This window comes from Dryobates pubescens, chromosome 29 (assembly GCF_014839835.1).
Source record: "Dryobates pubescens isolate bDryPub1 chromosome 29, bDryPub1.pri, whole genome shotgun sequence".
Classification (NCBI taxonomy): domain Eukaryota; kingdom Metazoa; phylum Chordata; class Aves; order Piciformes; family Picidae; genus Dryobates; species Dryobates pubescens.
The window spans coordinates 10,623,051-10,649,036 of NC_071640.1; the positions used below are offsets into that span (position 1 = coordinate 10,623,051).

General features: G+C 64.9%; 1 protein-coding gene across 1 annotated transcript in view; it reads right to left on the bottom strand.

Annotated features, from left to right (window-relative positions):
* Nucleotides 1-25,986, bottom strand: part of LOC104306153 (collagen alpha-1(I) chain-like) — a 95,466-nt gene that overhangs the window by 10,958 nt on the left and 58,522 nt on the right. Inside the window, exons 21-50 of the mRNA XM_054174185.1 lie at nucleotides 24,337-24,390; nucleotides 23,946-23,990; nucleotides 23,650-23,703; nucleotides 22,861-22,905; nucleotides 22,172-22,225; nucleotides 20,933-21,040; nucleotides 19,016-19,069; nucleotides 18,650-18,703; nucleotides 18,168-18,212; nucleotides 16,136-16,189; nucleotides 15,847-15,891; nucleotides 14,131-14,184; nucleotides 13,111-13,164; nucleotides 12,880-12,933; nucleotides 12,611-12,664; nucleotides 11,519-11,572; nucleotides 11,316-11,360; nucleotides 9,663-9,707; nucleotides 9,256-9,363; nucleotides 8,536-8,589; nucleotides 8,212-8,265; nucleotides 7,526-7,579; nucleotides 5,720-5,827; nucleotides 4,490-4,543; nucleotides 3,735-3,845; nucleotides 2,234-2,287; nucleotides 1,777-1,830; nucleotides 1,527-1,580; nucleotides 1,109-1,162; nucleotides 22-129 (exon numbers count right to left, since the gene is read on the bottom strand). Coding sequence (XP_054030160.1) covers nucleotides 22-129; nucleotides 1,109-1,162; nucleotides 1,527-1,580; nucleotides 1,777-1,830; nucleotides 2,234-2,287; nucleotides 3,735-3,845; nucleotides 4,490-4,543; nucleotides 5,720-5,827; nucleotides 7,526-7,579; nucleotides 8,212-8,265; nucleotides 8,536-8,589; nucleotides 9,256-9,363; nucleotides 9,663-9,707; nucleotides 11,316-11,360; nucleotides 11,519-11,572; nucleotides 12,611-12,664; nucleotides 12,880-12,933; nucleotides 13,111-13,164; nucleotides 14,131-14,184; nucleotides 15,847-15,891; nucleotides 16,136-16,189; nucleotides 18,168-18,212; nucleotides 18,650-18,703; nucleotides 19,016-19,069; nucleotides 20,933-21,040; nucleotides 22,172-22,225; nucleotides 22,861-22,905; nucleotides 23,650-23,703; nucleotides 23,946-23,990; nucleotides 24,337-24,390 — 1,839 coding nt within the window. The remainder of the gene's footprint in view (nucleotides 1-21; nucleotides 130-1,108; nucleotides 1,163-1,526; nucleotides 1,581-1,776; nucleotides 1,831-2,233; nucleotides 2,288-3,734; nucleotides 3,846-4,489; nucleotides 4,544-5,719; nucleotides 5,828-7,525; nucleotides 7,580-8,211; nucleotides 8,266-8,535; nucleotides 8,590-9,255; nucleotides 9,364-9,662; nucleotides 9,708-11,315; nucleotides 11,361-11,518; nucleotides 11,573-12,610; nucleotides 12,665-12,879; nucleotides 12,934-13,110; nucleotides 13,165-14,130; nucleotides 14,185-15,846; nucleotides 15,892-16,135; nucleotides 16,190-18,167; nucleotides 18,213-18,649; nucleotides 18,704-19,015; nucleotides 19,070-20,932; nucleotides 21,041-22,171; nucleotides 22,226-22,860; nucleotides 22,906-23,649; nucleotides 23,704-23,945; nucleotides 23,991-24,336; nucleotides 24,391-25,986) is intronic.

The following is a 25,986-nucleotide window of genomic DNA, read 5'->3' on the forward strand; positions in this document are numbered from 1 at the left end:
GGGGGAGGGGAGGGGAGTTACCTGCCGGCCCGGCCGGCCCTTGGCACCTGCCACTCCTCTGGCACCTCCGTGCCCGCTGTAGCCCTGCAGCCCAGGGGCACCTGCGGGTCCCTGGCTCCCTGCTGCGCCCTGGGGTGCACACATGGGGACACCACAGTGTGGGTTGGGTTGGAAAAGGCCTCTGAGATCACCCAGTCCAACCCCCAGCCCAACCCCACCATGCCCACTGACCCCTGGCCCCAGGTGCCACGGCCACAGGTCTGTGGGACACCTCCAGGGCTGGGCACTCCACCACCCCCCTGGGCAGCCTCTGCCAAGCCCTGAGCACCCTGGCAGTGGAGAAACTGTTCCTAATCTCCAACCCAGCCCAGCCCAGCCCAGCCCCAGCTGGAGCAGGCTCTGAGCAGCCAGCCCTGGAGGGGCTTTGACTGCCCTGAGCAGTGGCTCTCGCTGCCTGCTTTGCCCCACACCCCAGCTAAGGGCATGGCTGGCCCAGGCAGAGGGGCACCAAGGCATGGCAAAGCTGCCATGCACATGGGATCTACCCTGCAGCTGAGAGCAGGGCATCAACAGCCTGTCTGTGGCTCTGAGCACGTCAGGACCACGAGCCCAGAGTGCACCTCAGGGCAGTGCAAGCACTCCTGAGCTCAGGGTGGCTCCTGGAGCCCTCCAAACTTAAGGGCACTCAGAGGCTGTGTGGGAGCAGAGGAGGGAGAGACCAAATGGCCTGCACCTGCCTCAGGAAGCCCCCAAGAGCCAGGCAGTGGCTGCAGAGGCCCTGGATCTCAGGGGGAGTTTTCCAACACTCTTTCCAAACGGGATGCAAAGCAGCAGGAGAAGCCCTCTGGATCTGCTCAGCTCCCTCTGGGCTGAAGAATAAACCAAGGGGGAGTTCAAACCCCAAGAGCTGTGTGGAGCCCTGGCTCCAGGAAAGCCAAGGCAACTGGAGCTGAGCCTTCAAGTCCCTGCAGGGCAGGAGCTGGCAGGCACAGCCCAGCCCCCTGGGCTGGCAGAGTTTGCTTTGTGGCCACCCAGCCCCAGGCTCTGCTGCTCCAGCCCAAGGTGCCACCAAAGCTCTCTCCCAGGGTGGCTTTGGGCTGGCACTCACCACTGGCCCAGGCTTGCCACCATCTCCCTTGGCTCCATCATCTCCAGCGAGTCCCTGTGGGGGTGGAGGGGGTTCAGAACCAGCCCAGCACCACCAGGGGCTCCACACTGAGGTCTCCTGCAGGGGCTTTAAGCCTCTGCTCCCTCACCCCACCTGCAGCTGGCCAAGGCAGCACCTGGGCAGCGTGTGGGGGTCAGCATGAGCCCACAGCAGCCTTCCACCAGGGCATCCCTTCAGTGCCAGGCAGAAGTGGTCTGATTGTTGGGGTGAGGGCATGAGGAGCCTCTTGGGAACCAGTGCCAAGCTGGGGAGTGTGAACCTGCACCCCCCCAGCCTGGGGAGGCCCTGGGGAAGCCCTGGGGAAGCCCAGGGGAAGCCAGTGGCAGCTCCTGGCTCTGCAAGGTCCCAGCATCCCTACCTCTGCTCCTGCAGCACCAACAGGTCCATCCATGCCTCGGGGCCCTGGATCCCCCTGGGGAAGAAGAGGGAACAGCTTCTGCCCTCAGGACAGCCCCTCCTGGCTTTGCACCTCGGGCAGCAAGGCACAGAGGGCGTCCCACGGAAGGTCCCCGGGGCTGAGCCAGCTCCTCCAGCAGGCAGCCCAGCAGGCAGAGCCGGCAGAGAGCATCTCCCCCCCGGAGCAGGCTCGGAGCCAGCCCCTGCCGTACCTTCGCTCCCTCAGGACCGCGGAGCCCAGGAGGACCTCGGAGGCCAGTCCCACCCTGAGCGGGGCACAAGCAGAGCAGCTCCTGTGACCCAGCCCTGCCCCCTGCCAGCCCAGCCCCCTGCCCCCTGCCAACCCAGCCCCCTGCCCCCCTGCCAGCCCAGCCCCCTGACCCCCTGCCCCCTGCTAGCCCAGCCCCCTGCCAGCCCAGCCCCCTGACCCCCTGCCCCCTGCCAGCCCTGACCCCAGCCAGCCCTGACCCTTGCCAACCCTGCCCCCAGCCAGCCCTGCCCCCTGCCAGCCCTGCCCCCCTGCCAGCCCTGCCCCCCTGCCAACCCTGACCCCAGCCAGCACTGACCCCTGCCAGCCCTGACCCTTGCCAGCCCTGCCCCCCTGCCAGCCCTGACCCTTGCCAGCCCTGCCCCCTGCCAGCCGGGGCGGAGAGAGGAGCTGTGACTCACAAACCAGCCTCTGGCTCCGGCGGCACCTGCGGCTCCGGCGACACCGACCTGGCCCTGGGACACGGAGGGAGAGGTGTCAGGAGAGGGCAGCCAAGGAGGCGGCAGGAGCCCGGCAGGAGCCAGGCAGGAGCCCGGCAGGAGCCAGGCAGGAGCCCAGCCCGGCAGGAGCCCGGCAGGAGCCAGGCAGGAGCCAGGCAGGAGCCCGGCCCGGCAGGAGCCCGGCAGGAGCCCAGCCCGGCAGGAGCCAGGCAGGAGCCCAGCCCGGCAGGAGCCAGGCAGGAGCCAGGCAGGAGCCAGGCAGGAGCCCAGCCCGGCAGGAGCCAGGCAGGAGCCAGGCAGGAGCCAGGCAGGAGCCCAGCCCGGCAGGAGCCAGGCAGGAGCCAGGCAGGAGCCCGGCAGGAGCCCGACAGGAGCCCAGCCCGGCAGGAGCCCGGCAGGAGCCAGGCAGGAGCCAGGCAGGAGCCAGGCAGGAGCCCAGCCCGGCAGGAGCCAGGCAGGAGCCAGGCAGGAGCCAGGCAGGAGCCAGGCAGGAGCCCAGCCCGGCAGGAGCCAGGCAGGAGCCAGGCAGGAGCCCGGCAGGAGCCCAGCCCGGCAGGAGCCAGGCAGGAGCCAGGCAGGAGCCAGGCAGGAGCCAGGCAGGAGCCCAGCCCGGCAGGAGCCAGGCAGGAGCCAGGCAGGAGCCCGGCAGGAGCCCAGCCCGGCAGGAGCCAGGCAGGAGCCAGGCAGGAGCCCGGCAGGGCCAGGACCACACTGTGCCTCCAGCAGGGCCAGGGCCACACAGGTCCCAGCTGCAGATCCTGCCCAGGGGACACCAAACTCCCTAACTGTGGAAGCATCCTGTGCCCCAGCACCCAGCACCCATCCTGCAGGGACTCTGGGAGCCTCTGGGTGCCCGCCAGGGCTGAGCCCCAGCACCCAGCACCCATCCTGCAGGGACTCTGGGAGCCTCTGGGTGCCTGCCAGGGCTGAGCCCCAGCACCCAGCACCCATCCTGCAGGGACTCTGGGAGCCTCTTGGTGCCTGCCAGGGCTGAGCCCCCGCACCCAGCACCCAGCACCCATCCTGCAGGGACTCTGGGAGCCTCTGGGTGCCTGCCAGGGCTGACCCCCAGCACCCAGCACCCAGCACCCATCCTGCAGGGACTCTGGGAGCCTCTGGGTGCCTGCCAGGGCTGAGCCCCAGCACCCAGCACCCATCCTGCAGGGACTCTGGGAGCCTCTGGGTGCCTGCCAGGGCTGAGCCCCAGCACCCAGCACCCATCCTGCAGGGACTCTGGGAGCTTCTGGGTGCCTGCCAGGGCTGAGCCCCCAGCACCCAGCACCCAGCACCCATCCTGCAGGGACTCTGGGAGCCTCTGGGTGCCTGCCAGGGCTGACCCCCAGCACCCAGCACCCAGCACCCATCCTGCAGGGACTCTGGGAGCCTCTGGGTGCCTGCCAGGGCTGAGCCCCAGCACCCAGCACCCATCCTGCAGGGACTCTGGGAGCCTCTTGGTACTTGCCAGCAAACCTTCTTGGCCCTTCTCTCCTTTGTGGCCTTGCTCTCCACTTTGCCCTGTGGCAGCTCCTGGGCCAGGCACTCCAGGGTGGCCTCTGGGGCCAGTGTCCCCCTGCTCAGGGAGGAGGACACAGATGTCACCACCAAGAGCCAAAGGAGGCAGCAATGCTCTGAGCTTCTGCACAGAGTCATGGAAAGGTTTGGGTGGGAAAGGGCCTTCCAGGATCACGTCCAGTCCAACCCTCCTGCAGCCAGCAGGGGCAGCTGCAGCTGCTCAGATCCCCACTCCACCTCACCTGGGATGCTTCCAGGGCTGGGACATCTCCCACCCCGCTGGGAACCCTTGGCCAGTGCTTCACCACCCTCAGGGGCAAACATTTCTCACTCCCTTTCAGTCTGAATCTCCCTCTCTTAGTCTCAAACCACCACCCCCCGCCCATGCCCTGCTCAGATGTCTGTCCCCAGCTTTCTGCTCAGCCCTTGAAGCCCTGCAAGGCCACCAGGAGGTCTCCCTGGGGCCTTCCCTTCTCCAGCTGACCATCCCCCTGGAGAGGACATGTTTCACCCTCTCACTGGGGTGCTGCAGGCAGAAGGTCACCCTGGGGTGCTCAGGAGTGGTGCTGATGTCAGGCTTCAGCCTGCTGTCCCCAGCCCTGTCCTGCTTCTGCCCCACACAGGAAGGGCAGCAGCTGAGGCTGAGCAGGGGCTGGGGGTCCCCAGGGTGCTGCAGGGAGGGACAGGGCTACAGTCAGTGCTCACCTTCTGCCCCTGAGCTCCTGGCTCTCCTGGCTCTCCAGTGTCCCCAGGGTCCCCCTGCCCAGAGGGGAGATCCAGCATCAGGCACAGCAGCTGCCCCCCAGCCCTGGGGGGGCAGAGGCTGGGCTCTGGTTCCATGCCCAGCCCAGGGGGGCAGAGGCTGGGCTCTGGTTCCATGCCCAGCCCAGGGGGGGCAGAGGTTGGGCTCTGGTTCCATGCCCAGCCCAGGGGGGCAGAGGCTGGGCTCTGGTTCCATGCCCAGCCCAGGGCAGGCAGAGGCTGGGCTCTGGTTCCATGCCCAGCCCAGAGGGGGCAGAGGCTGGGCTCTGGTTCCATGCCCAGCCCAGGGGGGGCAGAGGCTGGGCTCTGGTGCCATGCCCAGCCCAGGGGGGCAGAGGCTGGGCTCTGGTTCCATGCCCAGCCCAGGGGGGCAGAGGTTGGGCTCTGGTTCCATGCCCAGCCCAGGGGGGGCAGAGGCTGGGCTCTGGTTCCATGCCCAGCCCAGAGGGGGCAGAGGCTGGGCTCTGGTGCCATGCCCAGCCCAGAGGGGGCAGAGGCTGGGCTCTGGTTCCATGCCCAGCCCAGAGGGGGCAGAGGCTGGGCTCTGGTTCCATGCCCAGCCCAGGGGGGGCAGAGGCTGGGCTCTGGTTCCATGCCCAGCCCAGGGTGGGCAGAGGCTGGGCTCTGGTTCCATGCCCAGCCCAGGGCGGGCAGAGGCTGGGCTCTGGTTCCATGCCCAGCCCAGGGGGGGCAGAGGCTGGGCTCTGGTGCCATGCCCAGCCCAGGGGGGCAGAGGCTGGGCTCTGGTGCCATGCCCAGCCCAGAGGGGGCAGAGGCTGGGCTCTGGTTCCATGCCCAGCCCAGGGTGGGCAGAGGCTGGGCTCTGGTGCCATGCCCAGCCCAGGGGGGGCAGAGGCTGGGCTCTGGTGCCATGCCCATCCCCACCCTCTCCTGGCCAGGACTGTGGTGCTGGGGGAGAGGTGGCCCCACAGCTTCTCCTGCAGCAGGAGGTCTCCCCCAGCCCTCAGTGCTGAGCACAGCCAGGCAGCTCCTGGCCCAGCAAGGGGACCCCGAGGCACCTTCCATGGGGACCCCTCAGGGGGTCTGCTGCACAGCCAGGCAGGGGCAGCTGCCCAGAGCCAGAGCACAGAGCTGTGCTGTGCCCATGCCCTGGCAGGGGCCAGCAGCAGGCAGCAGTGTGCCAGGCAGCAGTGTGCCAGCCAGCACACCTACCTCCTTCCCTTGCTCCCCAGGCCTCCCTGGCAGCCCCTCTGGGCCATCGGCTCCTGGCTCCCCGGGGCTCCCGCTGCTGCCTGCAGCTCCACAGGCTCCTGCCTCCCCCTGGGCAGGGGGAAGAAGGCCAGGATTAGTCTTGGCTGACTTTTCCAGCTGGGCCTGGCTTTGCCTTCCATGGTTCCTCACCACACAGCCAGCCCAGGGTCCCCTGCCCCAGCTACCCAGGCTTTGAGGGGGCTTGGGCCCCTCTGCACAGCACTTCAGGCTGGAAAAGACCTTTCAGATCCAGCCCAGCCCTCACCCCAGCACTGCCAGCTCACCACTGAACCCCCTCAGCACCACAGCCACAGGGCTCTGAAACCCCTCCAGGGATGGGCACTCCCCCACTGCCCTGGGCCAGGCCTTGACAGCCCTTTGGGGGAAGGAATTGGAATGGAATGGAATGGAATGGAATGGAATGGAATGGAATGGAGTGGAGTGGAGTGGAGTGGAGTGGAATAGAATAGAATGAACCAGGTTGGAAGAGACCTTTGAGATCAAGTCCAACCTCTCACCCAACACCATCTGATCAACTCAACCATGGCACCAAGTGCCTCAGCCAGGCTCTTCCTAAACACCTCCAGGGATGGGGACTCCACCACCTCCCTGGGCAGCACATTCCCATGGCCAATCTCTTCTGCTGGGAAGAACTTTCTCCTCTCCTCCAGCCTAACCCTCCCCTGGCACAGCTTGAGACTGTGTCCTCATGTTCTGGTGCTGCTTGCATAGCAGAAGAGACCAACCCCCACCTGGCTACAACCTCCCTTCAGGGAGTTGCAGAGAGCAAGAAGGTCTCCCCTGAGCCTCCTCTTCTGCAGGCTAAGCAACCCCAGCTCCCTCAGCCTCTCCTCCCAGGGCTGTGCTCCAGACCCCTCCCCAGCTTTGTTGCCCTTCTCTGGACACCTTCCAGCATCTCAACATCTTTCCTGACCTGAGGAGCCCAGAACTGGACACAGGACTCAAGGTGTGGCCTGAGCAGTGCTGAGCACAGGGCACAAGGACTTCCCTGCTCCTGCTGCCCACACTGTTCCTGATGCAGGCCAGGATGCCCTTGGCCTTCTTGGCCCCCTGGGCACACTGCAGGCTCATGTTTAGGCAGCTGTCCATCAGCACCCCCAGGTCCCTCTCTGCCTGGCTGCTCTCAGCCACTCTGCCCCCAGCCTGTAGCTCTGCCTGGGGTTGCTGTGGCCAATGTGCAGAACCTGGCACTTGGATGTGTTCAATCTCCTGCCCTTGGCCTCTGCCCATCTGTCCAGGCTGGCAAGGTCCCTCTGCAGAGCTCTCCTGCCCTCCAACAGCTCAACTCCTGCCCCCAGCTTGCTGTCATCTGCTGATGGACTCAGTGCCCTCCTGCAGCTCATCAGTGAAGGTCCTGAGCAGGCTGGGGCCCAGCACTGATCCCTGGGGGAATTGTTCCCCACATCCAACCTGAACCTCCCCTGGAGCACCCTGAGGCCATTTCCTCTCATCCTATCCCTTGTTCCCTGGCAGGGGACACTGACACACCACCAAAGGATGTTGGGCCTTGGTTCAAAGGTAGCTGCTGGAGCCACAACCTCTTCAGCTCCCTTCTGGTACAGCAGCTACAAAGTCAGAGTGATGCCAGATGAAGCCATAGGAAGCACTTCCCTTCTGCCCTGCTCAGCAACAGAAATCCCCAGGGATGGGCATGAAGGGGCTGGAGTGCCAAGAGCCCTGCCCAGCAGGACCAGGGGAGCCCAGCACCATTGGTGGGGTCACCCCCAGCACCCAGCAGGACCTCACCTGCTCTCCTTTGGGCCCCGGGCGCCCCTCTGCTCCTGGCTGTCCTGGGGACCCCTGGGGAGGAAGCACAGAGCCCAGCCCTAGCACAGCTCCACCCCACAGCCAGATGGGTTGGGTTGGAAGGGACCTTAAAGATCATCCAGTTCCAGCCCCCTGCCATGGGCAGGGACCCCTCCCCCCAGCCCAGGTTGCTCAGAGCCTCATCCAGCCTGGCCCTGAACACCTCCAGGCAGGAGGCAGCCACAGCCTCCCTGGGCAGCCTGTGCCAGAGTCTCCCCAGCCTCACTCTCATGAATCTCTTCCTCCTCTCCAGTCTCCATCTCCCCTCTCCCAGCTCAGAGCCATTGTCCCTTGTCCTGTCACTCCCAGCCCTTGTCAAAGGTCCCTCCCCAGCTCCCCTGGAGCCCCTTCAGGCACTGGAAGGCTGCTCTGAGGTCTGCCTGGGGTCTTCTCCAGGCTGAGCAGCCCCAACTCTCTCAGCCTGTCCCCAGGGGTCTCCAGCCCTCTGATCACCACCATGGTCCTCCCCACACAGCCTCTGGCTCAGCTGAGGCAGACACAGCCTTAACCTTCTGGTTCAGCAGAGGCTCAGTGACCTCCTCCCTTCATCCCCCACCCCTGGAGAAGGCAGGAGGGGAGGCTGGAGCAGCCCAGCCAGGGCAGGACAGGGCTCCCCAGGTGGTTACCTGCTCACCATCCAGCCCCCTGATGCCAGCTTCCCCAGGCTCTCCCACGGTGCCCTGCAGGGGACATGGGCATCAGGGCAGGCAGCTGTGCTGGTGTCCCCCCCAGGCCCCTCACAGACCCTCCTGCCCAGCATCTGCAGGAGGGCTTGCAAGGCTCTCCCACCTCAGCCCAGCCATGCCAGCCCCCAGCCTGCTGGGCACAGCCAGTGGCCAAACTGCCAGCCCCACTCCAGGCAAGCAGAGCAAGGCCAAAGCTCTGCCTGCCTGGGCAGGCCTGACTCAGGGGGCTGGCAGGGGGAGCCAAGCCACCTTCTCTGTCCTTACCTTCTCTCCTCTCACCCCTGAAGGCCCTTCAGGTCCACTTGGACCTTCCTGCCCCTGGAAACAAGCAGTCCATAGCAACATCCCCGTGGTCTGAAGGCTTTGCCTTGGCACCTCCTCAGCCTGGCTGGCAGAGGCTGGGATGCCCCAGCACACCCTGCCCCCCCCCCCCCCCCCAGGCACAACAGCCATTTGCCAGCTTCTCAAGCCTCCCTAGTGCCAGCTTCCCTCCCTTGCCACAGCTGCCTTTGGGAGCTGCCCAGCAGCAGTGCCCCAGCAGGGCTCTCTGCCCTTGTCCCACTTGCCAGCTTCCCAAGCCCCCCTAGTGCCAGCTTCCCTCCTCCCTCCCTTGCCACAGCTGCTTTTGAGAGCTGTCCAGCAGCAGTGCCCCAGCAGGGCTCTCTGCCCTTGTCCCATTTGCCAGCTTCCCAAGCCCCTCTAGTGCCAGCTTCCCTCCTCCCTCCCTTGCCACAGCTGCCTTTGGGAGCTGCCCAGCAGCCCCAGCAGAGCTCTCTGCCCTTGTCCCATTTGCCAGCTTCCCAAGCCCCCCTAGTGCCAGCTTCTCAAGCCCCCCTAGTGCCAGCTTCCCAAGCCCCCCTAGTGCCAGCTTCCCTCCCTTGCCACAGCTGCCTTTGGGAGCTGCCCAGCAGCCCCAGCAGGGCTCCCTGCCCCTGTGCCAGCAGCTGTGCCGGGCAGCCAGGGCAGGAGCCCGGCGGCACTCACCGGGTACCCAGGGGGGCCAGCAGCCCCAGCCGGGCCAGCAGCTCCGGGCTGTCCTGCCGAGCCAGGCTTCCCTGGCAGCCCCTCGGGCCCCCGGGGGCCAGGCACGCCCTGCAAGGCCAAGGGGCAGCTCTCAGGCAGCTGAAGGGCGGCAGGGGGGAGGGCAGTGCCGGTGGGAGCCGCTGCCTGGGGCCGCCGCGGGCTCCGCGCCCGCCGGGCGGCGCTGCTGCCTCCTCCCCGCTGCAGGTGCGGGAGGGCACTGCTGGCCCTGGCCCCAGCTCCCCACCCCCCAGCTCCCCCCGGGGCAGAGCAGCCGGGGGGTGAAGCTGCCTGCGGGGAGGGCATGGGTGCTGGAGCTCCGGGCCCAGCAGCAGCCTGCAGAGAGCTCAGCGGCTCTGCAGCTCACTTACAGGCAGCCCTGGAAGCCCTCGAGGCCCTGGCTCTCCTGCTCTGCCCTGAAACGAGAAGGGTGCTCAGCAGCCTGCTGGCACCAGGCACCCCCGGCCCTGCGTGCCCGGGCCACCTCCTGGCAGCCAGGCAGCGCCAGGACAAAGCCCGGCCGGCAGCGGGAAGCACCAGGGGGCTGCCTGCTCCCACACGGGGCTCTGGGCTGCTGGAGCTGCAGGCAGCACCTGGTGCCTGCACCCTGGGGCACTGCAGCAGGGGCACAGGGAGCACTGCAGCAGGGGCACAGGGAGCGCTGCAGCAGGGGCACAGGGAGCGCTGCAGCAGGGGCACAGGGAGCGCTGCAGCAGGGGCACTGCAGCAGGGGCACAGGGAGCACTGCAGCAGGGGCACAGGGAGCACTGCAGCAGGGGCACTGCAGCAGGGGCACAGGGAGCGCTGCAGCAGGGGCGCTGCAGCAGGGGCACAGGGAGCACTGCAGCAGGGGCACAGGGAGCACTGCAGCAGGGGCACAGGGAGCGCTGCAGCAGGGGCGCTGCAGCAGGGGCACAGGGAGCACTGCAGCAGGGGCACTGCAGCAGGGGCACAGGGAGCACTGCAGCAGGGGCACAGGGAGCACTGCAGCAGGGGCACAGGGAGCGCTGCAGCAGGGGCACTGCAGCAGGGGCACTGCAGCGGGGGCACAGGGAGCACTGCAGCAGGGGCACAGGGAGCACTACAGCAGGGGCACTGCAGCGGGGGCACAGGGAGCACTGGAGCGGGGGCACTGCAGCAGGGGCACTGCAGCAGGGGCACAGGGAGCACTGGAGCGGGGGCACTGCAGCAGGGGCACTGCAGCAGGGGCACAGGGAGCACTGCAGCAGGGGCACTGCAGCAGGGGCACAGGGAGCACTACAGCGGGGGCACTGCAGCAGGGGCACTGCAGCAGGGGCACAGGGAGCACTGCAGCAGGGGCACAGGGAGCAGGGGCACAGAGGGCACTGCAGCAGGGGCACAGGGAGCAGGGGCACAGAGGGCACTGCAGCAGGGGCACAGGGAGCAGGGGCACAGAGGGCACTGCAGCAGGGGCACAGGGAGCACTGCAGCAGGAGCACTGCAGCAGGGGCACAGGGAGCACTGCAGCAGGGGCACTGCAGCAGGGGCACAGGGAGCACTACAGCAGGGGCACAGGGAGCACTGCAGCAGGGGCACTGCAGCAGGGGCACAGGGAGCACTACAGCGGGGGCACTGCAGCAGGGGCACAGGGAGCACTGCAGCAGGGGCACTGCAGCAGGGGCACAGGGAGCACTGCAGCAGGGGCACTGCAGCAGGGGCACAGGGAGCACTGCAGCAGGGGCACTGCAGCAGGGGCACAGGGAGCACTACAGCGGGGGCACTGCAGCAGGGGCACTGCAGCAGGGGCACAGGGAGCACTGCAGCAGGGGCACTGCAGCAGGGGCACAGGGAGCACTGCAGCAGGGGCACAGGGAGCAGGGGCACAGAGGGCACTGCAGCAGGGGCACAGGGAGCAGGGGCACAGAGGGCACTGCAGCAGGGGCACTGCAGCAGGGGCACAGGGAGCACTGCAGCAGGGGCACAGGGAGCACTGCAGCAGGGGCACAGGGAGCACTGCAGCAGGGGCACTGCAGCAGGGGCACAGGGAGCACTGCCAGTCCTACCCGGGAGCCAGGAGCACCTCGAGGACCTGGAGGACCTGGCAGGGCCTGGGGGAGGAGAAGGCAACCAGAGTCCCACACTGCAGCCCTGAGTGCTGCCCTCTCCCCACCGTGGCCCCTTGAGGCCCCAGTGCCCCCTGCCCAGCCTGGCACAGGGGACTTGCTTGGTGCTTCCCTGCAGGGCTGCAGCAGCAGGCAGGACCCACCTTGGGACCAGCTTTCCCTGGAAATCCTGGGGGGCCTTGGGCTCCCATTTCTCCCTGTCAGGAGGCAAGAAAGGTTTCCTTCCCTCTGTGTGCTTGAATGCAGTCACCTCCTGAGCCCCAAGCCCCTCTGCCTGGCATCTCGTAACAAGCCACAGGAGTCTGGGCAGCCCACAGCTCCCAGGGTGTGAGGGGAGGGAAGGGACCTCTGAGACCACAGGATCACAGCTCCCAGGGTGTGAGGGGAGGGAAGGGACCTCTGAGACCACAGGATCACAGCTCCCAGGGTGTGAGGGGATGGAAGGGACCTCTGAGACCACAGGATCACAGCTCCCAGGGTGTGAGGGGAGGGAAGGGACCTCTGAGACCACAGGATCACAGCTCCCAGGGTGTGAGGGGATGGAAGGGACCTCTGAGACCACAGGATCACAGCTCCCAGGGTGTGAGGGGATGGAAGGGACCTCTGAGACCACAGGATCACAGCTCCCAGGGTGTGAGGGGAGGGAAGGGACCTCTGAGCTCACAGGATCACAGCTCCCAGGGTGTGAGGGGAGGGAAGGGACCTCTGAGCTCACAGGATCACAGCTCCCAGGGTGTGAGGGGTTGGAAGGGACCTCTGAGACCACAGGATCACAGCTCCCAGGGTGTGAGGGGTTGGAAGGGACCTCTGAGACCACAGGATCACAGCTCCCAGGGTGTGAGGGGATGGAAGGGACCTCTGAGACCACAGGATCACAGCTCCCAGGGTGTGAGGGGATGGAAGGGACCTCTGAGACCACAGGATCACAGCTCCCAGGGTGTGAGGGGTTGGAAGGGACCTCTGAGACCACAGGATCACAGCTCCCAGGGTGTGAGGGGAGGGAAGGGACCTCTGAGCTCACAGGATCACAGCTCCCAGGGTGTGAGGGGATGGAAGGGACCTCTGAGCTCACAGCCCAGCCCTGCTCAGCTCAGCCCAGCCCAGCCCTGCCCAGCCCAGCCCAGCCCAGCCCAGCCCAGCCCTGCCCAGCCCAGCCCAGCCCAGCCCTGCCCAGCCCAGCCCAGCCCAGCCCAGCCCAGCCTGGCCCAGCCTGCTGTGCCCTTGGCCAGCCCTACCTTGTCTCCCCTGTGCCCTGGCCTCCCGCGGTCACCAGCAGCTCCTGGGTAGCCCTGGGGAGAGCAGAGGGTTAGGAGGCAGCTGGGGGCATCTCCAGGCTTTGGGGAGGAGGCAGCTGCTGAGGCTGAGCTCCCACCCAGGACTGGGAGGACCCTGGGCACCGCAGGAGGCCTGGCAGGATGCTGCCAGCGCCGCTCCAGGAGCCGCCCCCAGCCCTTCTGCTGTCTGGGTGACAGCATCCCCTCTGCACAGCAGGACTGTCACTCACATGGATGCCAACAGGTCCTTGGGGCCCCTCCAAGCCAGGCTTCCCAGGCAGCCCCTGCCAGGTAGGATGAGGGCATTAAGAAACCTCCACTGCTGGGGTGTGAGCAGACACCTTCCCACCCTTGGAGCCCAGGGAGCTGCTCGGCTGCCCCCGCGGCAGCCAAGGGTTGTTCAGCACCATCCCTTCTGCAGCCAGCCCTCCTGGCATGCTCCTGGACCCTCCAGCTCTCACCTTTGGGCCCAGGGCACCTGGGTCTCCATCAGGTCCAGGTCTTCCCAGAGAGCCCTTTGGAAATATTTGGGGAAGAAGTGTCAGGCCGAAGGCTGGGAAAGGACACTGCTGCTGCCTCTCTGCCCAGGGCCAGCTCCACCACAGGCTCCACAGCAGGCTGCTGAGCACAAGCTGCTGCGTGGCTCCTGCATGCCAGCACCCAGGGGGGGCTGTGCAGGAGCTTTCTCACCGGGACAGGGGACACTGCTCCCTCTTGGGGCCATCAGCAAACCCAGCTGAGAGAAGCCCCTCAGGGAGCAGCTCTCCCAGCTGCAGGAGCTGCTCTGGGCCTTCAACCCAGGGGACAAGGGCAAGCATCTGCCCTCCCTGTCTTTGTACCACCCATTTCCACCCTCCCTGCATTTGAGCCATCCCTTGCCACCTGGGATGGAGCTTTGACCCCCTCCCAGGAGCCAGGAGCATGCTGTTACTCAGCCACCCAGGCACCAAGGGTTTCCATGGGCTGCTGTCCCCCCCATGGAGACCCTGCTCAGGCTCAGGGAAGCTGCAAAGCCCCTCGGGCAGGCTGGCTCCTGGGGAAGTGCTTCTGCTCTCCCCAAGCCTCCTGCCCCTGAGGCTTTGGAATGCCCTTCAAGGAGGAATGAAGATCAGGTCCTGGGGATGTCCTGATCCCCTCTCAGCTCCCAAGTTGGGAAAGTCTCCCACCCCCCACCAGTGGCACCAGCCCTCACTTCCCACCTGAGGAAAGGCAGAGGTCATGGATGCATAGAATCACAGAGTGGGTTGGGTTGGAAGGGACCTGAAAGATCAACCAGCTCCAACCCCCTGCCATGGGCAGGGACACCTCCCACCAGCACAGGCTGCTCAAGGCCTCAAACACCTCCAGGCAGGGGACATCCACAGCCTCCCTGGGCAACCTGCTCCAGTGTCTCCCCACCCTCACTGTAGAGAAGGTCTTCCTGACCTCCAGCCTGACTCCCCCCAGAGTTCATGCAGAAGGATCCTTTTTTCCCCCCTTACTATTGATCCAGGAGGTCCTGAGTGTCCATGGCCCCCCTGTGAGCCAGCAAAACCCTGGGGGAAAGGGCAGAAGATGAGTGATGGAAGGAAGGGAGAAGCAGGAGGGAAGGAGGGAAGGGAGAAGCAGGAGGGAAGGAGGGAAGCAGGAGGGAAGGAGGGAAGCAGGAGGGAAGGAGGGAAGGGAGAAGCAGGAGGGAAGGAGGGAAGGGAGAAGCAGGAGGGAAGGAGGGAAGGGAGAAGCAGGAGGGAAGGAGGGAAGGGAGAAGCAGGAGGGAAGGGAGAAGCAGGAGGGAAGGGAGAAGCAGGAGGGAAGGGAGAAGCAGGAGGGAAGGGAGAAGCAGGAGGGAAGGAGGGAAGCAGGAGGGAAGGAGGGAAGCAGGAGGGAAGGAGGGAAGCAGGAGGGAAGGAGGGAAGCAGGAGGGAAGGAGGGAAGCAGGAGGGAAGGAGGGAAGGAGGGAAGGCAGCAGCAGGAGGCACAGAGTGGTTCTCCATAGCAGTGTATGGTCCAAGACCAAACCCCAGCTCTGGGGCCAGGTCCTGGGGCATGGCTCAGCCTGGCAAAGGCACTGCTGGTGCTCTCCACTTCAGCCCAGCTCCCTGGTGCCTGCCTGCTGAAGCCCTGTGCTGTGGGCTCACACTCAACACCCACAGCTGCAGCCCCAAGAGCAAGCTCTGAGCCGGCTCTCCTTGGCCCAGAGCAGAGCATTTCATTTGGCATCTTCTGCTTGGAGGGAAGGCAGAGGTTGGTTTTTCCCCTGTTGGATTCAGAGCACACAGGAGAAACCCTGCAGGAGGGCAAAGCTGCTGCCAGCCCAGGCCCTGCTGCTGGACCTCTTCTGGAGAGCAGTGCCAGGGAGCAGAGACCATTCTGCAGTGGTAGGCTCATGGAGGGGTTTGGGTGGGAAGGAACCTTTCAAGCTCATCCAGCCCAACCCCTTGCACCCAGCAGGGACAGCAGCAGCTACAGCAGGCTGCTCAGAGCCCCAGACAACCTCACCTGGGATGGCTGCAGGGATGGGGCAGCTCCCACCTTGCTGGGCAGCCTGGGCCAGGCTCTCACTACCCTCAGGGTCAAATATTTCTCCCTTCTCTCCAGTCTGAGTCTCCCTCATTTAGTCTCACACCATCACCCCTTGGCCTCTCACATCAGGCCTTGCCCAAAGGTCTGTCCCTAGCTTTCTTTAAGGCCACCAGGAGGTCTCCCTGGAGCCTTCTCCTCTCCAGGCTGCACAACCCCAACTCTCTCAGCCTGGCCTCAGAGCAGAGAGCTTCCAGCCCTGCCAGCACTGCTGTGGCCTCCTCTGGCCCTGCTCCAACAGGTCCCTGGCTGTGCTGTGCTGAGGGCTCCAGAGCTGCCCCAGCCCTGCAGGGAGGTCTCAGCAGAGCACAGCAGAGGGGCAGAATCCCCTCCCTGCCCCTGCTGCCCACACTGCTGGGGCTCAGCCCAGGGCTGGCTCTGGACTGGCAGCACTCAGTGCCAGCTAAACCAGAGCTTAAATGCTCTGCTCCATTCCCTCTCCTTCAGCAGGATTCTCAAGGGCTCCCTGCCTGCAGCTGCACCCAGGGAAGCTCCCTCCAGCTGGTCTCCCCCACCAGGGCCATCCTTTACCTGTGCCCAATTCTGTGGGCATGAGTTTTGAGGCCAGTGCCCATGGAAAGGAAGCTGAGCAGAGGAGAGGAAGGACAGAAGTCAGGCAGTCATTCAGCACTACTCACTGGTGGTCCCCTCCTGCCTGGGCTGCCCATGCTCCCTGGGAGACCCTGCAGGACAAGAGAGATGATGAGGAGGATGGGGAGGCAGAGGCAGCCTCTCCCACTCCCACTGTGGCAGCCCAGAGCCAGCTAATGCTCAGCACAGCGAGGTCCAGCACGGTGCCAAGGGCTTGAGCTGCAGGGCTGTGGGGGTGGTGGGGCTGGGAAGTGCCTCCCCCTTGGGCTCAGCCTCCCCTGCTCAGCACCAGCCCCAGCCCTTGCCCACAGACAAGTAGAGAGGGAGGATGGGAACCTGTGTACCAGGCTTTCCTTCTGCACCACCTGCTCCTGGGATGCCCCTCGAGCCCTGGAAGGAAGAGTCTCAGCTCAGGAAAGCAAAGCCTGGTGGCAGGATGCCCCAGCGAGGGCTGCCCCGTGGTGCCCCAGCGAGGGCTGCCCCGTGGTGCCCCAGCGAGGGCTGCCCCGTGGTGCCCCAGCGAGGGCTGCCCTGAGGTGCCCCAGGCAGAGCTGCCCCGTGGTGCCCCAGTGAGGGCTGCCCTGAGGTGCCCCAGTGAGGGCTGCCCTGAGGTGCCCCAGCCAGGGCTGCCACGTGGTGCCCCAGGCAGAGCTGCCCCGTGGTGCCCCAGCCAGGGCTGCCCTGTGGTGCCCCAGCCAGGGCTGCCACGTGGTGCCCCAGCCAGGGCTGCCACGTGGTGCCCCAGCCAGGGCTGCCCCGTGGTGCCCCAGGCAGGGCTGCCCCGTGGTGCCCCAGGCAGGGCTGCCACGTGGTGCCCCAGCGAGGGCTGCCCCATGGTGCCCCAGGCAGGGCTGCCCCATGGTGCCCCAGCCAGGGCTGCCCCGTGGTGCCCCATGGGGGGCTGAGAGGGAAGCTCTGCTGCTGGGCAGCTGTGCTGTCAGAGATCTATCAGGGTTGGAAGGGATCTCAAGGCTCAGCCAGCTCCAACCCCCCTGCCATGGGCAGGGACTCCTCACACCACAGCAGGTTGCTCACAGCCACCTCCAGCCTGGCTGCAAACACCTCCAGGGATGAGGCTTCCACCACCTCCCTGGGCAGCCTGTGCCAGGCTCTCACCACCCTCATGGGGAACAACTTCTTCCTAACAACCAATCTCAATCTCCCCATTTCCAGTTTTGCTCCATCCCCCCCAGTCCTATCTCTCCCTGACACCCTCAGAAGTCCCTCCCCAGCTTTCTTGGAGCCCCCTTCAGACCCTGGAAGGCCACAATGAGGTCTCCTGGGAGCCTTCTCCTCTCCAGGCTGTCAAAACTCTTCATGCAATGTGCAAACTGCAGAGCTGCTCAGCCCCTCCTTATCCTGTGCCAGTTCCCAAGCACAGCACAGCCCCCAGTCCTGCCACATGCCAGGGGGCTGCCCCCCAAGAGTTGGCCCAGAGCTGCAAGCACCCTGCACCAGCACAGAGACAGATCCACAGTCCCACTGACCCACAGATCCAGACCCACAGACCCACTGACCCACAGATCCAGACCCACAGACCCACTGACCCACAGATCCAGACCCACAGATCCACAGACCCACAGACTCACAGACCACAGATCCAGACCACAGACCCACAGATCCACAGACCCACAGTCCCACAGATCCAGACCCACAGATCCACACATCCAGACCACACATCCACAGACCCACAGACCACAGATCCACACCCACAGACCCACAGATCCAGACCCACAGCTCCACAGACCCACAGATCCAGACCCACAGCTCCACAGACCCACAGCTCCACAGATCCACAAATCCAGACCACAGATCCAGACCCACACATCCAGACTCACAGACTCACAGACCCACAGGTCCAGACCCACAGACTCACAGACCCACAGGTCCAGACCCACAGACCCACAGACCCACAGATCCAGACCACAGATCCACAGACCCACAGATCCAGACCCACAGCTCCACAGACCCACAGCTCCACAGATCCACAGACCCACAAATCCAGACCACAGATCCAGATCCACAGATCCAGACTCACAGACTCACAGACCCACAGATCCAGACCCACAGACCCACACATCCAGACTCACAGACCCACAGACCCACAGATCCACAGATCCAGACCACAGATCCACAGACCCACAGATCCAGACCAGGCAGCAGGGACACCTCCAATCAGATCAGCTTGCCCAGGGTCACATCAAGCCTAATCTTGAATGCCTCCAGGGACAGTGCCCCAACCACCTCCCTGGGCAACCTGTGCTGGTTATTTTCCCCACTCTGACTGTGCAGAACTTCCTCCTGCTGCAGTGTCAGTCCATTGCCCCTCATCCTGCCCCTCATCAGCCTTGAGGCTTCTGCTACTTACAGGCAGCCCAGGGACTCCAGCCAGGCCACGCTGACCCACACGGCCCTGGGGAGCAGCAAAGCAGTAAGAGAAGCATCCTGCTGCCAGCAACCAAGCTGGGGGCAAAGCTGCTGCCCCAAGACGTCACAGCTCGGCCCCAGCACGTCCCAAGCCACCCCAGGGAGCGGTCCCCAGGGTTGTTTCAACCTGCCCAGAGCCACAGATGCTCCCAGATTCAGCTGCAAGATCCAGCACCCCATTAGTCCAGAGGATGAATCAGAGCAGGGGTTGGGCTGGAAGGGACCTTAAGGATCATCTGGTTGCAACCCCCTGACCCCAGTCAGCAGGGACAGCAGAGCTCAGGCAGCCTGGCCTCGATCACTTCCAGGGGGGCAGCATCCACACCACCTCTGTGCAGCCTGCTGCAGTGCCTCACCACCTCCCCAGGGCAGAACTCCTCCCCAGCATCTGATCTGAAGCTCCTCTCTTTCAGCTGTGCTCACCCGAGCTCCTCGTGGGCCTGGGCTCCCCTTTGGGCCATCAGGACCTCTGCAGCCCTAAGAGTCACACAAAGGGACACAGCCAGGTCACACCAGCCACCCCTCCAGCCTGCTGGGCACCCCTCCAGCCTGCTGGGCACCCCTCCAGCCCCTGCCACGCTGGCAGGGCAGGGCAGGGCTGCAGCAGGCTCAGGGATGCCACACGTGGGGGCTTGGGGACCCTCCCCAGGGGCCAGCACGGTGCTGCCCCCTGGGTGCTGGGCCCCAGGCTGAGGCTCACAGGCGAGGTGGCTGCAGCCCTGCCCTCCATGCAAGGCTGAGGGCAGACCCTGGGCAGCTGGGGACACAGCAGCAAGCCCTGGCACTGACCTTGGGTCCCTCGCTGCTGTTCAGCCCTGCTGGGCCCATCTGGCCTTCTTCTCCCTGCCAGGGGAGAGGAGAGGAGCTGGCCAGGGCAAGGGCAGCCTCTGGCAGAGCCAGAGGATCATTTAGGGTGGAAGAGACCTTTAAGGTGATGGAGTCCAACCAGTGACCCAGCACTGCCAGGTCACCATGGAACCCTCAGCGCCACATCTCCATGGCTTTGACACCAGGTCATGGAGGGTCCTTGAGGGGGGCACAGCCAGAGGTGAGAGCTCTGCTGGTGTGAAGTGCTGTGGAGCTGGGGACACCTGGGACCCCCAGGATGGGGCTTTCAGCAGAGCTCCCCAGGCCCAAGCAGGGAGCAGCAGTGCCCAGGCAGCAGGGAGATGCCATTAGAGAGCTCCCTCTGCCCACAGCAGCTCCAAGCCCCCCAGCCAGACAGAACCATGCAGTCATGGAATGGTCTGGGTGGGAAGGGATCTGTAAAGCTCATCCAGTCCAACCCCTCTGCAGTCAGCAGCTACAGCAGGCTGCTCAGAGCCCCAGAGGACCTCACCTGGGATGGTTGCAGGGATGGGGCAGCTCCCACCTCTCTGGGCAGCCTGGGCCAGGCTCTCACCACCCTCAGGGGCAAACATTTCTCCCTTCTCCAGTCTGAATCTCCCTCTTTTAGTTTCAAACCATCACCCCCTGGCCTCTCACAACAGGCCCTGAGAAAAAGTCTGCCCCCAGCTTTCTTCAAGCACTGCAAGGCCATCAGAAGGTCTCCCTGGAGCCTTCTCTCCTCCAGGCTGCACAACCCCAACTCTCTCAGCCTGGCCTCCCAGCAGAGGGCTTCCAGCCCTGCCAGCAGTGCTGTGGCCTCCTCTGGCCCTGCTCCAACAGGTTCCTGGCTGTGCTGAGGGCTCCAGAGCTGCCCCAGCAGAGGGGACACAGCAGTAGTGCTGCCAGGTGGGCTGCTGGCTGGGGACAGTCCAGTGCTGCCAGCTCATGGGAGGAGAAAGAGGCAGAACAAGGTGGCAGAGCTGCCCAGGATGCTGGGGCTAGGCAGTGGGAGAGAGGGATCCTGCAAGCCTTCCATGCCTGTGCCAGTGCATGGCTCTTGGGCAGGCTCCAGGCCATGCCACACTGCCCACTGCCCCAGCTCATGAGCAGCAGGGCTGCTCCCCTGGCAAGGGTTGGGGCAGGACAGCACTGCCCATGCTGCCTGCCCCCCCAGGGCTGCCCCTTCCCCATCCTACCCACCCCATGGCATCACACTGCTGCCCATGCTCCCTGCCCCCCCAGGGCTGCCCCTTCCCCATCCCACCCACCCCATGGCATCACACTGCTGCCCATGCTGCCTGCCCCCCCAGGGCTGCCCCTTCCCCATCCCACCCACCCCATGGCATCACACTGCTGCCCATGCTGCCTGCCCCCCCAGGGCTGCCCCTTCCCCATCCCACCCACCCCATGGCATCACACTGCTGCCCATGCTGCCTGCCCCTCCAGGGCTGCCCCTTCCCCATCCCACCCACCCCATGGCATCACACTGCTGCCCATGCTCCCTGCCCCCCCCAGGGCTGCCCCTTCCCCATCCCACCCACCCCATGGCATCACACTGCTGCCCATGCTCCCTGCCCCCCCAGGGCTGCCCCTTCCCCATCCCACCCACCCCATGGCATCACACTGCTGCCCATGCTCCCTGCCCCCCCAGGGCTGCCCCTTCCCCATCCCACCCACCCCATGGCATCACACTGCTGCCCATGCTCCCTGCCCCCCCAGGGCTGCCCCTTCCCCATCCCACCCACCCCATGGCATCACACTGCTGCCCATGCTGCCTGCCCCCCCAGGGCTGCCCCTTCCCCATCCCACCCACCCCATGGCATCACACTGCTGCCCAGGCATCCCAGCCCATCCCCCTGCTCCATCCACAGCACTCACATCGGGGCCCTGGGGCCCTGCAGCTCCTCGAGGGCCAGGAAAGCCTTGCAAGCCCCCCTGGCCCCGAGGCCCTGGGGGACCTTTGGCTCCTTGTGCTCCACGGGGACCCTTGGAGGAACAAGACACAGCACATCACAGCAGGCCTTGCAAACTGGGGGTGGGGGGAGAGGCAGCCAGTGCTGGGGGCTCCCCCACCCTGGAGAGCCCAGCACTTGCAGCCTCAGCTCTCTGCACACCCTGCTTTTGGGGCACCCTTGGTGAGCACCCCGGGAGCCTCCTCCCAGAGCAGCCCTGGGGCACCACCCATGGGGCTAGAGAGTGTTTGTCAAGCAGCCAAAGCAGGTGGAGCAGGGGGGGATGGAGCAAGGGGGGGGATGGAAAGGGGAGGGATGGAGCGGGGGGAGGGATGGAGAAGGGGGAGGGATGGAGCAAGGGGAGGGATGGAGCAAGGGGAGGGATGGAGCAAGGGGAGGGATGGAGAGGGGGAGGGATGGAGAGGGGGAGGGATGGAGAGGGGGGAGGGATGGAGCAAGGGGAGGGATGGAGAGGGGGAGGGATGGAGTGGGGGGAGGGATGGAGTGGGGGGAGGGATGGAGTGGGGGGGAGGGATGGAGGAGCAGCAGCAGCATGGTAGGAACATAGAATCAGAGAATTGTCAGGGTTGGAAGGGACCTCAAGGCTCAGCCAGTTCCAACCCCCCTGCCATGGCCAGGGACACCTCACACTGCAGCAGGTTGCTCACAGCCACCTCCAGCCTGGCTGCAAACACCTCCAGGCAGGAGGCTGCCACCACCTCCCTGGGCAGCCTGTGCCAGGCTCTCACCACCCTCCTGGGGAACAACTTCTTCCTCACATCCAATCTCAATCTCCCCATTTCTAGTTGTGCTCCATCCCCCCCAGTCCTATCCCTCCCTGACACCCTCAAAAGTCTCTCCCCAGCTTTCCTGTAGTTCCCTTCAGATCCTGGAAGGCCACAATTAGGTCTCCTTGGAGCCTTCTCCTCTCCAGCCTGCACAACCCCAACTCCCTCAGTCTGTCCCCACAGCAGAGCAGCTCCAGCCCTCTGCTCATCCTCCTGGCCCTGCTCTGGATCAGGCACAGCTGCAGCTCCCCAGAACTGCCTGTCCCTGGCTCCCTGGCCATCCACACCACCCAAGCTGCTGGAAAACAGCACAGCTGAAGAGCCACAGAGGAAAGCAGCTGGAGGAATCCCCCTCCCCAAGGCTGGGTGCATCCTACCTTGCCTCCCTTGGCTCCCAGACCTCCCTTGGCTCCACCTGCACCTCGACAGCCCTGCAAGAGGTGGATTGGACACTCAGAACAGCACCTTCTGCCTCTCCTGGCAGCCAAAGCATGCTGTGCTCTGACTCTGGCAGCAGAGAGAGTGAGGTTAGCCCACTTTAGATGAAGGTTTCCCCCCTGCTTGGCCTTGCAGGGCTGGGAGCAGAGCCAGCTGATGCAGTGTGGATCTGCTCCTCGTGGCAGGAGGGCTCCAGAGCTCCTGGCTTCATCCACCAGCAAAGTGTTAGTGCCCCCAGCACCCTGTGCTGATCCCCAGCAGCCTGGCAGGTGGGCAGCTGGCAGCAGCCACTGGTGGCAATTCAGCTGCAGCATCCTGAGAGCAGCATGAAGGTGAGAAGCAGCTTGTCCTCACTGCTGTGCTCCTCCACACAGCCTGCAGCACTGCCACTGCCCTTGTGCCTCCCCAAAGCAAGGTGGAGGCTGAGGACACATCCTCAGGCCTGGCAGCTCCTCTTGGTACACCAAGGAGAGCCCAGCTGCAGCTCTGCCTTCCCAGCAGCAGCAGCTGACACCTACCCCAACCCCCAGTGCCAAGAGAGGCCAAGAACACCATGCTGGAGCTCTGGGCTGCTCCAGCCAGGCTCTCCTGCATCCCAAGCAGGGGTGGCAGTGGTGCCATCACTCACCTGCTCTCCTTGGGTGCCTTTGGAGCCTGGCAGGCCAATGGAGCCCTGCAGAGAGAGATGCAAAGTGCAGGTGAGAGGAGCCACGAAGGGGAGCAGCAGAGGCCCTCGTGGAGGCTGGCAGCCCTCCCATGCTGCAGGGGCAGGAAGGGGCTGGAGACAGCTTGGCTCTGCAGAGCTGCTGCTGCTGCTGCTCCTGAAGCCACCACGGAGGGATCTGCTCCTCAGCAGGGGCCAGGGAATGCAGAAGGCCTCCCAAGGCAGTCCCCACCCCCCAGCAGCACCCAGCAGCAGGGCAAGGTCCTTGATAGCCTGCAAAAGGCACCACCCCCAGCACCCCCAGCCCCCTCAGCCCTTCTGCAAGCAGCACTTTGCAGCTCTTGGGGGGCGGTGTGCAGCCTGTGAGGAGCAAATGCTCTGAGGGCTGAGCTCAGCTGGGCCACCATGGGCCAGGCAGGAGGAAGATCTGCCCCCCTGACCCTTTGGAAAGGGCAGCTCAGCACCCAAATCCCCTGGGAAGAGAGGTGCTCCAGGGAAGGGGTAGGCAGGGCTGGGGCATCTCTGCTGGAACAAAGAGCAAGGTTCCTGCAGGCAGCAGAGGAGCTTTGGGGGCTGGAGAGGAGGAGTGAGGCCGTGAGGATGTGGCCAGCAGCACACCAACCCTCATTCTGGGAAGTCCATGGGAAGCTGGAGATGCCATGGGGAGCAGGGCATTGCCCTGCCGTGCCTGGGGGGCTGTGAAAGGGAGGATGGGACCACCCTGCACCCAGCTGCCCACTCCCATGCACTTACCCCAGGGCCCTCCTGTCCTGGCTGTCCCCTCAGCCCAGGCACCCCATCTGTACCCTGCAAGAGGAGTGCTGGCTTCAGCTTGTGCCAGCCTGGGCAGAGCCCCCCCAGCAGCGCCACGCTGCCTCCACGGGGCTGCCAAGGACCCCAGGCTCCATCCTCAGGCTCTGCTGCAAGGGCTGTCCCCCTCTCCCCTCCAAAAGCAGGGCCAGGGACCCCTCACCCCACCTCTCAGGTCCCTCCAGGGCAAGCCCTCAAGCCCCCACCGAGGTCAGAGCAGGCCAGCAAGAGGCTCTTACGGTGTCTCCTTTGGGGCCAGCAGATCCCTCCATCCCAGCTGCACCCTGGGGAAAAGCAAAGGTGGAGGGAGGAGGGGGGGAGAAGAGGGAGTGCTGCTCACTGTCCTGCTCTGTGGGTCAGACCCCAGCCCAGGAGAGCCCTGCCCAGCCTCCCAGGAGCTGCCTGTCTCAGCCCAGGGACCATGTCCCTGCCAGCTCACAGGACAGAGCCATCCCTGCCCTCCCGGCCCTGGGTGGTCACACAGACCCACAGGGGCAAGGCCTTCACCCCCCTTGCACAGCCCATGCAGGACAAGTCCCAGCAGCTCCTTCCTTGCTCAGCAAGCCCTTGGAGGGGACCCCCCCACCTTGGGGACATGCTGGGCACCAAGCCAGGACAGCACCCCCTTACCTGCCTGCCCCTGGGGCCGGGGGGTCCACGTCTGCCCTGCAAGCCCTGAGGTCCCTGCAAAGCAGCAGGGGGACAAGGAGCTGCTGTTAGAATCAGCTCCCTGCCTGCTAGAATCAGCTCCCTGCTGCTAGAATCAGCTCCCTGCCTGCTAGAATCAGCTCCCTGCTGCTAGAATCAGCTCCCTGCCTGCTAGAATCAGCTCCCTGCCTGCTAGAATCAGCTCCCTGCCTGCTAGAATCAGCTCCCTGCTGTTAGAATCAGCTCCCTGGCTGCTAGAATCAGCTCCCTGCTGCTAGAATCAGCTCCCTGGCTGCTAGAATCAGCTCCCTGCCTGCTAGAATCAGCTCCCTGCTGCTAGAATCAGCTCCCTGCCTGCTAGAATCAGCTCCCTGCCTGCTAGAATCAGCTCCCTGCTGCTAGAATCAGCTCCCTGGCTGCTAGAATCAGCTCCCTGCCTGCTAGAATCAGCTCCCTGCCTGCTAGAATCAGCTCCCTGCTGTTAGAATCAGATCCATGCTGTTAGAATCAGCTCCCTGCTGCTAGAATCAGCTCTCTGGCTGCTAGAATCAGCTCCCTGCCTGCTAGAATCAGCTCCCTGCTGTTAGAATCAGATCCATGCTGTTAGAATCAGCTCCCTGCTGCTAGAATCAGCTCTCTGGCTGCTAGAATCAGCTCCCTGGCTGCTAGAATCAGCTCCCTGCCTGCTAGAATCAGCTCCCTGCCTGCTAGAATCAGCTCCCTGCTGCTAGAATCAGCTCCCTGCCTGCTAGAATCAGCTCCCTGCTGCTAGAATCAGCTCCCTGCCTGCTAGAATCAGCTCCCTGCCTGCTAGAATCCGCTCCCTGGCTGCTAGAATCCGCTCCCTGGCTGCTAGAATCCGCTCCCTGGCTGCTAGAATCAGCTCCCTGGCTGCTAGAATCAGCTCCCTGGCTGCTAGAATCAGCTCCCTGCTGCTAGAATCAGCTCCCTGGCTGGTAGAATCAGCTCCCTGCTGCTAGAATCCGTTCCCTGGCTGCTAGAATCCGTTCCCTGGCTGCTAGAATCCGTTCCCTGGCTGCTAGGATCAGCTCCCTGGCTGCTAGGATCAGCTCCCTGGCTGCTAGGATCAGCTCCCTGGCTGCTAGGATCAGCTCCCTGGCTGCTAGGATCAGCTCCCTGGCTGCACTGAGCAAAGCCTGGGGTGCAAAACCCTCTCCTGGGAAACACCTCACAGCTGAGGAGCCCCAGCTGGCTGCCCTGAGGGAGCCCCCACCACTGCCAGGGGCACACAGGGAGGATTCACACCCCCCCCAGAATCATTAAGGCTGGAAGAAAACTCTCTAAGGTCACTGAGTCCAACCACCAACCCACCCCCACCATGGCCACTAAACCATGGCCCCAGGGGCCATGGCCACAGGTGTCTTGAACACCTCCAAGGATGAGGGAGTTGGGGCTGTTCAGTCTGGAGAGGAGAAGGCTCCCAGGAGACCTCATTGTGGCCTTCCAGGATCTGCAGGGGGCTACAGGAAAGCTGGGGAGGGACTTTTGAGGGTGTCAGGGAGGGATAGGACTGGGGGGGATGGAGCAAAACTAGAAATGGGGAGATTGAGATTGGCTGTGAGGAAGAAGTTGTTCCCCAGGAGGGTGGTGAGAGCCTGGCACAGGCTGCCC